The 12,971-nt window shown below is 43.6% G+C and overlaps 1 protein-coding gene across 1 annotated transcript in view; it reads right to left on the bottom strand.

Moving 5' to 3' along the window:
- The window catches only part of BPTF (bromodomain PHD finger transcription factor), a 172,971-nt gene that overhangs the window by 146,360 nt on the left and 13,640 nt on the right, over positions 1-12,971 (bottom strand). Inside the window, exon 3 of the mRNA XM_042783542.1 lies at positions 12,760-12,967. Within this exon, the coding sequence (XP_042639476.1) occupies positions 12,760-12,967 (208 nt within the window). The remainder of the gene's footprint in view (positions 1-12,759; positions 12,968-12,971) is intronic.

Raw genomic sequence — 12,971 nt, 5'->3', positions numbered from 1 at the left:
TTTTTTTTTTTTTTTTTTTTTAAATCCTTACCAGAGCAGATTGCCAGGCCTTTCTCCCATAGGCCTCGGACGGGTTCAGAAAGCTTACCCTTCAGTCAGCAGCTGAGTGCTTAACCATCATGCCTTCATCCATTCTGTCCCACTCTAATCCATTCTCTACTCTGCAGTCCGAGGCACTCTTTTTAAAAAACACTAGTCTGATCACATAGTGCCTAAGGCACATGACTGCTAACCAGAAGGCTGGCAGTTCAAACCCACCAGCCACTCCTCGGAAGGAAGGTTGGGTAATCTACTTCCGTAGTGATACTGCCTCGGAAACCCAAGGAGGGGACCCTATGAGTCGGGTCCAACTCGACGGCACACAACAACAACAGTCTGATCACAGACCTCCCTACTTAAAACCCTTCCTGGTTTTCCCTCTAACTTACTGCATGCGCTGATCCTGGGGCCAAGATTCTAGAATTCCTTTTCCCTTCCCTTCACCCAGCTACTTTAGTTATAGGCTTTATTATCACGTCTTCGGGGGAACTTTTTCTGATCCCTGAAGACTAGATTATGTGTACTTGCCCCCTTTCAAAGCAGTTGTGCTGAAAGACTGGCTGCCTCCCTTGCTACCCAAGAAGCTGCATCAGAGCAGAGGCCACTGCTCTTGCATCTCAGATAGCACCTGACCCTTGGCAGGTCACAACAGGTATTTTTGAATAAACAAACAAATGATGAAATAGCAGAAGACGAGGCTGGCAGGGGACGCAAAAGTCAAGCCATGAACCATCCACATACCATTCTAAAGAACACAACCATTTTATTCTCCCAAGAGGTTTATGAAGGAGCATGGTCAGGTGTGTCTTAGAGCAGAAAAGACTGGATGAAGGGAGAGCAGGCAGGCAGGTTCCTTCAAGAGGTCGGTCAAGTGATGGATGAAGAGGGCTGGACGCAGGACACAGGATGGAAAACAGAGGGAAAGATACTTAGGACCTAAATCAAACAGGATCTAGTGACAAGCCTGCACGTGGAAGGTGAGGCACAGGGAGAAGGTGTTGCGACTTCCCCACTTCTGGCCTGAGCGACTCACTGGGCAGTACCATCAATCACTAAGCGAGGACATGAGAAGCTGGGGGCAGGCACCAGCGCGCGGATCCTGTTTGGGACGTGATGAATTTGAGACGCTACAGGACATTTGTGTCAAGTGGCTCAACAAGTGTTCATCCACTGAAGAGTTCAAAACGCAGGGAAGAAAATGCTGACGACACAGATATGGATATCAGCAGCCATGAGCATATCCAACTGTATTAGCAGTCCTAGAAATACGAATTCATACCAGGTAACTTTTTAACCCATCAAATGCAAAGATGGTTTTTAATTAAACAGTGTTGGTGAAATGGAGACTTTCATACACTGCTGGTGGGAACATATGCATTATATTTATAAGGCTGTATTATACATGTTCTACAATGTGTAGTTCATTATATGCCTATTATATGTTTATTATTATTATTATTATATCACAGTAATTTGTACTAAAAACCTTAAAAACTGTATAAAGCCTTTGCTTTAGTGAGTCAACTTCTAGGTATTTATCCTAAGGGGAGAAAATCAGGGATGTGAACCAAGATTATCTAAAAGGATAATCACCGAAGGTAAACACAGCAAATAAATAGAAAACAGCTTGATTTTGGTACAGCCATAGGATTGCATTTTATACAGCTATTAAAAACTATATTTTATCAATCCTATCCTACCCCAGTAAATCCTATAACCAAGGCCACACAGATTAATTTTCAAAAAACACAGTTTTGCCATGACGTAGTCCAGTTCAAAAACATTCAATGGCTCCCACTGCCCACTAACTAGTACAAATTCCTTAGACTAGCACTATTCCCACTGGACCAACATACAGCACCCATGGCACTAAGTCTCATCTCCTCAACAAGGAAATCACTTGTATGTAGCCCCGAGTCCCCGAACGTCGTCCTTCTGTCACCCCATATCCTCTCCTTTCCCTACTCAACCTCCCCCTGGGGAAATCCTCTCTCTCAGGGACATCAACTCCACTTGCTCTTGACACCGTTTCTGATCTTCCAGTAAAATGTGACCTCTCTCCCTAACTTAGTTTTTCTTACAGCACTTGCCACAGTCTTCCCTATCGTCAGGTTGTTTCACACTGTGCTATTCCCCCTTCCAAAAAATAAAGACCTTAAAAGCTGGGATCATTTCTTGTCTCTCTCTGAATTTCTCTGATGTTTTTAACACAGTGCCTTGTATACTGAATATTAGCTAAAGGATTACTTTTTTATGTTTTAATGACACTGTAAAACAATACTCTGGTTTTCGATGACAAACTTGTAATGAGTGAGTATCTCCTCCCTAAACACTTGGTAAACTGATAGCAAAGAAACAAAACAGATACAAACATATTATAACAAGAGGAAGGAGAGCAGCGAGGCAATTTCAGCTCATTTGTGGAACATGGTATGTGGGAGGGGAAGAGGCACCTGACTCTGCAAAGAAGCCTGCAGTGAAGAACGGAGGGGGGGCATCTGGAGGCACCAAGCCCCCAAGCTCGGGGTTCCTAACACGGACATTTAGTGACAGTCAGCACACAGCAAGGTGAGAGCCCTTGTCTACCCTCCCCTCCAGCTTCCTAGAATACTGGGCATAAGCACCCTGTCATCCTCCAACTCCAGCCCCACAGATTTTAAAAAACCTTCTCTAAAGAAACCAAACAAACTCACCAGAGAAAAATTAAAAGAGGGGAAATGGAAAATATACAAAAACAAATATGGAAGCCAGGGGCTCCCCTAAAGAAAAGGTTGGCTCCAGCCAACTACCTAGAGGGAGCGAGTAGTTGGACCCATGGGCTTGGGACCATATTCACAGGGGACATCAAGCTCAACTGGCATAACATACTACACTAAAACACTCTTCCACCTCCTACTTTGGTGAGTAGCTTGCAAGTGGCCATCTAGAAGCAATGATGGATCTCTCCTCATCCAGAGCAAAGGAGAATGAAGAAAACCAAAGATTCATGAAAACAATCAGTCCAAGTGACTGGTACATCATGTAATCTAATCCTCAGCTTATACAACCACGAGGCCAGAAGAACTAGATGGTGCCCAGCTACCACTGTCAACCACTCGGAGGGGGATCTATATAGGAGATCCTGGATAGAGTGGGAGAACAATGTAGAACAAAACTCAAGATCATTTGGAAACAAAAGGGGGGAGGGCCAGGTTTGCTGGTCTGACACAGCCTGATGGAACCACTGAGACTATGGCCCCTAGCTGACCTTCAGGTCTGGAATTGAACCCACACCTGTGGCTTCCAGCCAAACAAAACACAGGCATATGAGTTGAACATTTACCCTAGGTGGATGCACTCTGTGGAGAGAACAATCATGGAGAAAGAAGGGCTGTGTATTCACAGGGACATAGCTCAAGGGGCAGGAGTATATGGAGGGATGGACACAGGGAAGAGGTAACTATGAGGAGGAAGTGAGAGGGAACTGTTGCATTGTGGGAAATTGGAGTCAATGTCATGAGAGAAAGTCTATGTGAGCTGCTGTGTGGAAAGTGAATTTGCTCTGTAAACTTTCACCCAAATCACAATAAAAATACATTTTAAAAAAGTGCAGAAAATGGAATAACAAAAGGAATATCCAAACCTTGCCAGTGGTTATCTTCAGTTAGTGGGGTTCCAGTCATTTCCATTTTCTTCCTTCATGAAGAAACTGCTGAGAGCTACAAGTACTAAGAGCACCTTCTCCATTTTGACAGCTAATTACTCGTGGCACCTGCACTTCTGGAACAACTCTATGCTGAAGTGTACTGACCATTTATTATGGTTACAGGATAAATTTGATGTTAGGTGAACTAAATGTTTTAAGTTAAACATTTGATATTTCTTTTAAAAGAGGAAAATAAAGCTCTTTGCTTTGATGTGCATTTTTACTTACATGTGGTTCTCAAAATATCTTTATACTTTGTGAGTCAGTCAACAACTTAGATAGAATAAAATACTACCTCACTAGGCTATGAGTAAGGCCAGTACATTGTCAGAGAATTACCATCTTCAGTTTAGGAAGAAATGCTCCCACATACTAAATGAGAGCAGGTAAGAACAGCTAACATGAACTGAGTCTTCACCTGTGCCAGGCACTGTTCTAGGCATTTCACATATACCAACTCATTTAACCCTCACAACACCTTGACTTGTGTGCCTCATTTACAAATGAGGAAAGTGAGGCTCAGACAGTTGAGCAAACTGCCCATTGTCACAGATCTGATTCCAACCCATGAAGTCTCATTCCAGATTCTTCATTCTTTAAATTTCCATGGTACATGCCACCTCTCTAGATTCTTGACAATTTATAAACAATTCATCTAGAATCCTCAAGTTCTCATACATCAAGGCAGCCTAAAATTCTGTGGTAAAACCAAAGATACATGGAAACAATTAGTCAAGGGACTAAAGGACTATATGATCCTCACCCTACATGATCATGAGACCAAAAGAACTAGATGGTGCCCAGCTACCACTGTCAACCACTGGGAAAGGGATCAGTGCAGGAGACCCTGGATAGAGCAGGAGAAGAATGTGGAATAAAAGTTAAAGTCATAAAAAAGACCAGGTCTGATAGAACCTGGTGAAACCCCCAAGACTATGGCCCCTAGTTACCCTTCAGGCCTGGAATTGAACTCACTCCCGTGGCTTCCAGCCAAACAACAGACAGGCATTTTGAGTGAACATTTACACCAACCAGGTAGATACACTCCTTAGAACCATCAACTACGGGAGAAGAGGAAACAGCTCAGGGGGCAGGAATGCATAGGAAAAAAGGATACAGGAAAGAGTTAACTACAGGGAAAAAGTGGGAAGAGAGCTGTTACACTGTGGGCATTGCAGTCAACATCAGGAAACACAATGTGTGTAAAGTGCTGTATGGAAAATTAATTTGCTCTGTAAACTTTCACCCAAATCACAATAAAAAATTTGTAAAGAATAAAATTCTGTGGTGAGGTTCCACTTGCAGGTGCCTGTGGTGCCTGCCCCACGTCCTCACACCGCCAGTGTTGGCATCCCTTATCTGGCAAATTACTCATGGCATCTGCAATTCTGGAATCAAATCTCCAAGCTGACCTAAAGCAACCTAAAAGTCACAGATCTCTTGGAAGACTTACAATCCAGCTGCCTTTTCTCCTAAGAGAACTCTGCTTAAAAATTATTGTAACAAATGCAAGTCTGGTTCAAATGATTCTACTGAAATTGAATGTGTAATGACCCAACACTTCCACACCTACGTATATACCCAAGAGAAATAAAAACCTATGTCCAGACAAAATCTATACATGCATGTTCACAGCATGATTCCCAGCAGCCAAAAACGGACCACCATCCATACGGCCATTAACAGATAAACAAAATGTGGTACCATCCTTACAACCAAAAAGCCAAACTCACTTCCATCACGTCGATTCGACTCATAACGACCCCTCCTTGGGTTTCCGAGGTGGTATCACTATGGAAGTAGATTGCCCAACCTTCCTTCTGAGGAGTGGCTGGTGGGTTTGAACCACCAGCCTTCTGGTTATTAAATAAAATAGTGGAACATGCCACAACATGATGACCCTTGAAAACACTGTGCTAAGTGAAAGAAGCCACTTATGATAAGGTTTGATTTCTATGAAATGTCCCGAACAGGCAAATCCATAGGATAGAATGAGATTAATGGGGTGAGGGAGGAATGACTGAGGGACTGCTATACGGTATGAGGATTCTTTTTGGGGTGATGAAAATGTTCTGGTATTAGTGGCAATGACCGTACAACTCCGTGAATACCACTAAAAACCACTGAATTGAATGGTTTAAAAGGGTGAATTTTTGCTATGTGAATTATATCTCAACAAAGCTATTTAAAAAACTGAATTTTTATTAAATATACCTTGAAAATCATTCAGCAATTTAGATGTCCAATAAATGTTAGCTATTACTGTTAATATTTCAAAAATCATTCACAATCAAATTAATGATATTTGAATAATGTAAGAGAAAAATATAAAAATAAATAAATGTATAAACCATTTTAGATCTGTAACAGTACAGTATTTGGGCAAAATACTGACACTATAATTATATTTAGTTACATGCATTTTAATTTTTGTATGTATGATTTCACTTTCAATCTTTTAAAGTACATTATGTATGCATAGTGTTAAGCTTTGCTTTGTTTTTAGTTAAGAGTCTATCTCCTAAAGCTTATCATTTTAAAGAATGCAAAGCCTGGAAAAAAAATTATAATAATGAGGGTCAGTGTGTCACTTAGAGATAAACTATGGAGTTAAGGCTGTAACTGCTAAGGTGAGCAATGGTACTCATGGCAAACTTCTCCAAGGACACGGGATTTAAGCCATGAGTTGCAACCGACTCCAAGGTAACTAACAGAAGAAGAGAAGGGTGAGGACAGGGTAGTTCAGTGGTCGCATTCCTGCCTTCCACTCAGGCGACCTGGGTTTGAGGCCCGACCAGCGCCCCTCACACGCAGCCAGTGCAGGCCTGCATGATGCAGACAGACCAGGAAGAAAGACCTGGCACTCTGTCCCTGAACAATCCGGCAAAGAAAACCCTGCGGCTCACAGCAGCCCCGCCACGGGGACGGCAATGGGTCACGGGGCTGGCAACAGCACAGGACCAGGCAGCGTTTCCTTCAGTCAGCCACGGGATCACCATGAGTTGGAGCCCAGAGAAGGGAGGCTGGAATCCATTTCAAGCAAAGGAAGGGGTTATCGGCTAGGGTTTGTTCCCATCTGTGTCACCCAGATTACCCTCCCTCCAAGGACTACAGTCTCAGAGAAGGGTCTTGAGGAATGAGGAAAGGAGGGCCTCAGAGAAGGGCCCAGAACCCCTGTCCTGCGGCGCCCACACATTTCAATACACAGCTCCATTTCCGGAGATCCCTCTGGGTGACCACAGAGGCACAGAAGGGCAAGATGTTCACAGCCCATTCCTGCACAGCGAGGACTCCCTCTTCACGACTCACCAATCATGCTGCCCAACTGTTCCCTCAGTCTTTTGTCCCTTATTTTCTTTCTTTTAATTCCACGTTTAACCCTTTTGGGTACTGACACCTGAAAACAGACCTCATGAATTTCCTCACCATCCTGCTCCCCCATTTCACTGAGAGCACTACCCTTGTCGCTGAGACACAGCTGACGCACCCCTCAGCCACACTGCTAGGGTGGACTCTGAAGTTCTCTCCTAGGAGCTCTTCCGCACCCACTGCTATCACCCTCATCAGGCCCCCAGTGCCACAGAACCCACCCAGAGCCCCAGCAACTACCGGTCCCCTTCCAAGCTACCCTGCATAACAGAAGCCAAACTTCCAAAGGCCCCACTGAAATCACAGCCCACTGTTCCCAGGTCTTCTGAGAAATCCCCAATACCCACAAATATATAAAAAGTGTTTTTTGGATACTGGAGAGAGGGGACTTCAGAAACCACCTCCTCCAGTAATTCTCTTAATCTGGGGAAAGGACTACAGCCATGGCTTAACAGTATCTCTGGAGTTTGGTTTGGTTTGATGCTCATCCTGATGGGAATACAGCATGTCCTTTGGGTGTTCCGGAAATGAAAAATGATTTCGTATCACGATGTAGCTCAATCCTCGTTCTTCAGATGAGGTGAGGGTGGGGTGGGGAGTGTAACTGCTATAGCCTGGAATGTTAGGTCCGGCCCAATACGGTACACCGTGGCGCTTCAGTTTCTTTCCTATTCACACACTCAGGCTCTTGATAACCTGTTTACTTGCAACTGCCACACTTCACTCTCCAGTGCCTTTGCTCACTTCTCTCTCTGTCCCCACTGTCCACAGCCCTACTCGGAAAGCACACGCCCACACCAGCCCCTACACAGAGTATGCTCTCCCCCTCCTTCAAATCTCCACTGCACTTTATAGAATCAGGCATTACACGTACACTGGAGCGATACTGGCTTGATGTTGGTGGAATAAATACTGCCCAAGCCAAAAGCAAACCCCTGGTTGCTGAGATGATTCCAACTCATATCAACCTTATAGGACAGAGTAGAACTGTCCCACAGGGTCTCCAAGGCTGAAGTTGTTGTGGAAGCAAATACTGCCAAACGAGTAACAAATCCTATTTCAGGCCAATCCACATACAGTTCACTCATGGCATCTCTGCCACTGGCCTCCACTGTCACAGGCCCTGCGCTGGTGTTAGGTGCCGTCGAGCCGGTTCCAACTTGCAGTGACCCTGTGCACCATGGAACGAAACACCGCCCAGGCGTCGCTGTTTGAGCCCACTGCTGCAGACACTGTGTCAACCCATCTCCCTGAAGGGCTTCCTCTTTTTTGCTAACACTCTACTTGACTACACATATGTCCTTCGCCAGGGACTGGTCCCTGCTGATAACATGTCCAACGTATGTGAGATACATTTTCGTCATCCTCGCTTCTAAGAAGCATTCTAGTTGTCCTTCCTTCAAGATAGATTTGTTCGTTCTTCTGGCGAATCCATGGTATATTCAATATTCTTCACCAACACCGTAATTCAAGGCGTCCATTCTTTCTTATGGCTTTCTTTTTTTGTCCAGCTTTCGTGCATGTATGAGGCAACTGAAAATACCATGGCTTGGGTAAGGTGTAAATAAAACACTAACTCTCCCAGGATAACACTAAAGTTTTTGCTTTCTGAAATTAGAGGGTCCAAACTTCAAATCTTACAGGTAAGTATTCTAAGACGTCCCCCACAAGTTAAATGCAAGAACTACTATGTTTCATTATTTTTTTTAATCATCAAATGTTAAATTTCAAAATGCTGTCGGAACCTTTTCAAATGCCTAATCAAAACATTTTCTATACAATCCTTCTCAATGTATTGCCAAAATATGTCATGAAACCCATAGGCTGAAATAACTCTAAATTTAATAGAATAAAGAATAGCTTTACTTGGGTCAAACGCCTCTAGCTTAAGCAAAACTAAATAATTTCAATTTTGTATTAATAAGTTATCATCCCTACAGCAATATTTGTCATGTGAGTACTTTAGATAGTCTTTTAAAATTTTTCTCCAGAAGAACGTGATGGTGCCTGGCTACCATTGCCAACCACTCAGAAAGGGATCAAAATTGGAGATTCTGGATAGAGTGGGAGAAAAATGTGGAAAAAATACCAAAATTGTAAAAAAGATGGGGCTCACTGGTCTGATAGAGACTGTAGAAACCCCCAAGACTATGGCCCCTAGTCACCTCAGGGCTGGAACTAAACTCACTGCCAAGGTTTAACTTTCAGCCAAACAACAGACAGGCCTAGGAGGCAAACAATTATACCAGGTAGATACAGTCCTCAGAAAAATCAACCATGGGAGGGGGTCAGAGGGCAGCATTTGCACAGAGAAAAAGCTCAGAGGGCAGGAAGGCATAGAAAGGACTGGGGGTTTAAAACCAGAGGGAGGAAGTGGGAAGAGAGCCACAGTGGGGACTTGAATGGGAAACGAAATTTGCTCTGTAACTTTCACCCAATCACCCAAAATATTCACCCAAATAAACAAAATTTCTCCCCATAAAAAGAAAATACTTCCTCTCCAAATAAACTTTTTAAAATCTATGACTTAAACTAGTAGTGTCAACTACTGTCTCTGTATCAAGTTATAGTTCCTACGAAATACTGAATACATCAATCAGTCATTGCTTACAGTAGCAATTTAACTTAAACCAACACTCTAAAAGATCCCTGGGTAGAGCAAACAGTTAGCTCTCAGCTACTAACCTAAAGGTTGGTGGTTTGAATCCACCTGGTGGTGCCACAGAAGAAAGCCCTGGTAATCTACTTCCCTAAGATTACAGCCATTGAAACCCCTGTGGAGTGTAGCTCTACTCTGAAATATGGAGGGTCACCAGGAATTGGAATCTACTCAAAGGCTACTGGTAATCCAACACTCTAGTCTACAAAAATGGATCAAATTGTTATAAATCACCAATAAAGTGTATTTTTCTTTCAGGTTTGAAAGTACAAGATCAAACTCCATCAACCATATTTCACTTCCTCTTGAGATACCTTGAACCAGTCTTAGAATTTTTTTCCTTCCCAAACATAAGCACATATACACATTTACCTGACAGCCTTCCTCACAATGAGTACAGACAGTAAAACTAATGAAACTAGTCCTTAGCCTGAACAACTCACCTGTCAAGCACTGTTACCCATTCTAGGCAAGTGGACATATTCTGAAAGTTAGTCCACAAACTCTACCCTCCATTTACCAAAATGTTGAGAAATAATGAGCTTCAAAGGCAAAACAACCAGGAAGCTAATACCCATCCAACGAAGAAAGAAAAATGCCTGGCAAGCAATGTGATAGCAGCTCAAAACACGGGCAACTCAGCCATTTAGGACTGGTCAAACTGTCGAAATCTAATTAGATCTTTAGTTAACGAAAACCAAAATATTTAGGTGTCATGGCACCCACTGCAGGTTTATCAAAATTTCATCTATAACAAGTTCTCACCCAAGGGTGATCGTTCATCTAACCAGGCTTTGACGGGCACCTGCTTTGTACCAGACTAGGAGCCACAGGGGAGAAGAGATCAATACCTAACCTTAAGGAGCCCCTAATTTTATAAAGTGATAGGACAAGCATACACAAGGGAGGCTACAAGTGCCATTAGCAGAAGGGCAAAAATAAAATGTCATGAATGCATCATAAATACACAGGTATTTTTTTCAAAAAGGAAAGGTGACCACAAACTATCAGCACATGCACAGCCATCAATCCTAAAGATGTGTTAGGCCTTCAAACAGGACTTAAAGTTAGCTAAAGCCCAACTAAAATGCCTCAGCTCCGGTCTAACGTGAAAAAACTTCCTCCAATAGCGTAATTCCGTTTCTGTGGTTCCTTGGATTCTAGAAAGTGGACCAAGAGGTGATTTCTTAAGGGCTATTACTATAAAAGACATACTAAAATCAAGCCGGCAAGCAACAGCCCCTTCCACGTATAAACGCCAAATACTTAACACTTCATCCTCACTTTCGCTCTCCTGCTGTCTGCAACTCCGTAAAACAGGCGTATTCTCACCGTCAGGCAAAAGAAACATCGTCTGCATCGGACGTTAGGATAACCAAAATGGGTTTATGTCTGGCGTCATAATCCTCCAATCAGTACTTAAGCATTTATAAAAAATGGAAATATTCAAATCTAACCACTGCTATAACCCTCTTTTTAAAAACAAGTGACGAAAAACCAAAGCCCAGTGCCTTTGACTCAATTCCGACTCATAGCGACCCCCGTTGGGTTTCCGAGGCCGTCAATCTTTACGGAAGTAGATTGCCCGCTCTTCCTTCTGCGGACTGACTGCTGAGCCTGAACCGCCAACCTTCTGGTTAGTTAGGCACTGCGCCACCAGCGCTCCTTAAACAAGTGACAAGCACACCTTAATTACTCTTCTAAGATTCTCAGATTTCCTCATAAACTTTGCTTTGTAAACGCTCTTAAAACCAGATTCTAATTCAGAATTAGATGTTACCCAGATGAACAAAATTATAAAGAACAAGTTTGGGAGTTTTTTGCTACAAAATATGTCAGCTCCCCCCCCCCCTTTTACAATGTAGTAAACTGCAACCACGTTATTTAATACAAAGCAGCAATTGTGCTGTCTTTTTGCGTTTTTGAACAAAATATATTTCAGCACCAGTCTAGAGAAACTTTCTGTGAAAAGCGAGGCAAGAGTCAGCAGGGAATTCACTATGATCCTGGGCAGACTTTTAGCCCCAGAAATTGGGGGGAGGGGGAGTCATTCTGTTATAAACGGCCCCTCAGCCCCAGTATTTCTGTTCTGTGACACAGAAGTTGGCCCAAAAGGTCATTTTCAGCAATTACGTCTGGATGATCAACTGCACGTCTGCAACAGGTGACAACGACACTGCCTTTCCCAAGCAAGGCAATCGCGAGCAAATTAGTTAGACGCCTGTTCCTGCGGTTTTTCACTTTTATTTTGGATTTTACCGAAATGATTTTAAATCGATGAATTCCCAAATTTGCTTTGGTTTTATCTGGGTTTCTGCTTTGCTTCTGAATCAGCCATTTACCAGCAACTGTTGCACGAGCCCATTAATACCCGAGTAATAAAAACAAACACACAGGACCAGGTAAGGCTTCCCCTACTAACGTAACTGTCTATTTCCTTAACACAATTTTAAAACCACACAGCTGGGGGTGTGATGGGAAGCAAGTGTTGTTTGTGTGTATGTGTGCGTCTGCCACAATCTGCCTAAATCCTTAATCCCCTTTTAAGGAGCAGATAGATACTAAAAATCTAAAAGAAACCACATTAGAAATGCAAAGAGGTTTGCGAAAACAAGGTTTCTTTCATTCCAAAAAGCCAACCAAAACAAGGGGACAAAAATTAATGCAATGGATGTGTGTGCCAAAGTTTCAATCCTGCCCGGTGGACACACTACACTGGCACAAATTTTGAAGAGAAAAAAAGGGGGGGGGGAGAGAAAGAGAGCGAGCGAGAGTGTGGCCTGCAAAGTGCAACAATGCAATCTCCATTTTGAACAATGCGCCTCTTTCCTCTTGTAAATCGAGTTTTTTTGCCACTTGATGAGCCGTCTCATTTCCCCTCGGTTTGGGGGGGCGGTGGGGGTGGAGGGAGGCCGGAGCAGGATGCACAGCACACAAGAGGGAGTGAGCAAGGGGGGAGGGTAAGGAGGTGGGGAAGGCGTCTGCAGCAACTGGGCTGGGTGGGTACCTGGCGTGCTGCTGTAGGTGCTATGGCTCCTGAAGCTGCTTTCCGTGCAGTAACTGGCGTCGTCGTCGTCGTCTTCCATCTCCTCCGGATAATCGGAGTCATCGTCGTCCTCCTCCATCTCATCTTCCTCGTCGTCCTCGGAATCCTGGGTCTCCTCGGCGTCGCCATCCTCCTCCTCCTCCTCGGAGACCATGTCTTCCTCCTCCTCCTCC

The sequence above is a fragment of the Orycteropus afer genome, unplaced genomic scaffold (assembly GCF_000298275.1).
Source record: "Orycteropus afer afer isolate SDZICR_OR568_19922 unplaced genomic scaffold, OryAfe1.0 scaffold00018, whole genome shotgun sequence".
NCBI classification, from domain to species: domain Eukaryota; kingdom Metazoa; phylum Chordata; class Mammalia; order Tubulidentata; family Orycteropodidae; genus Orycteropus; species Orycteropus afer.
This window is presented reverse-complemented; position numbering and strand designations above follow the sequence as displayed.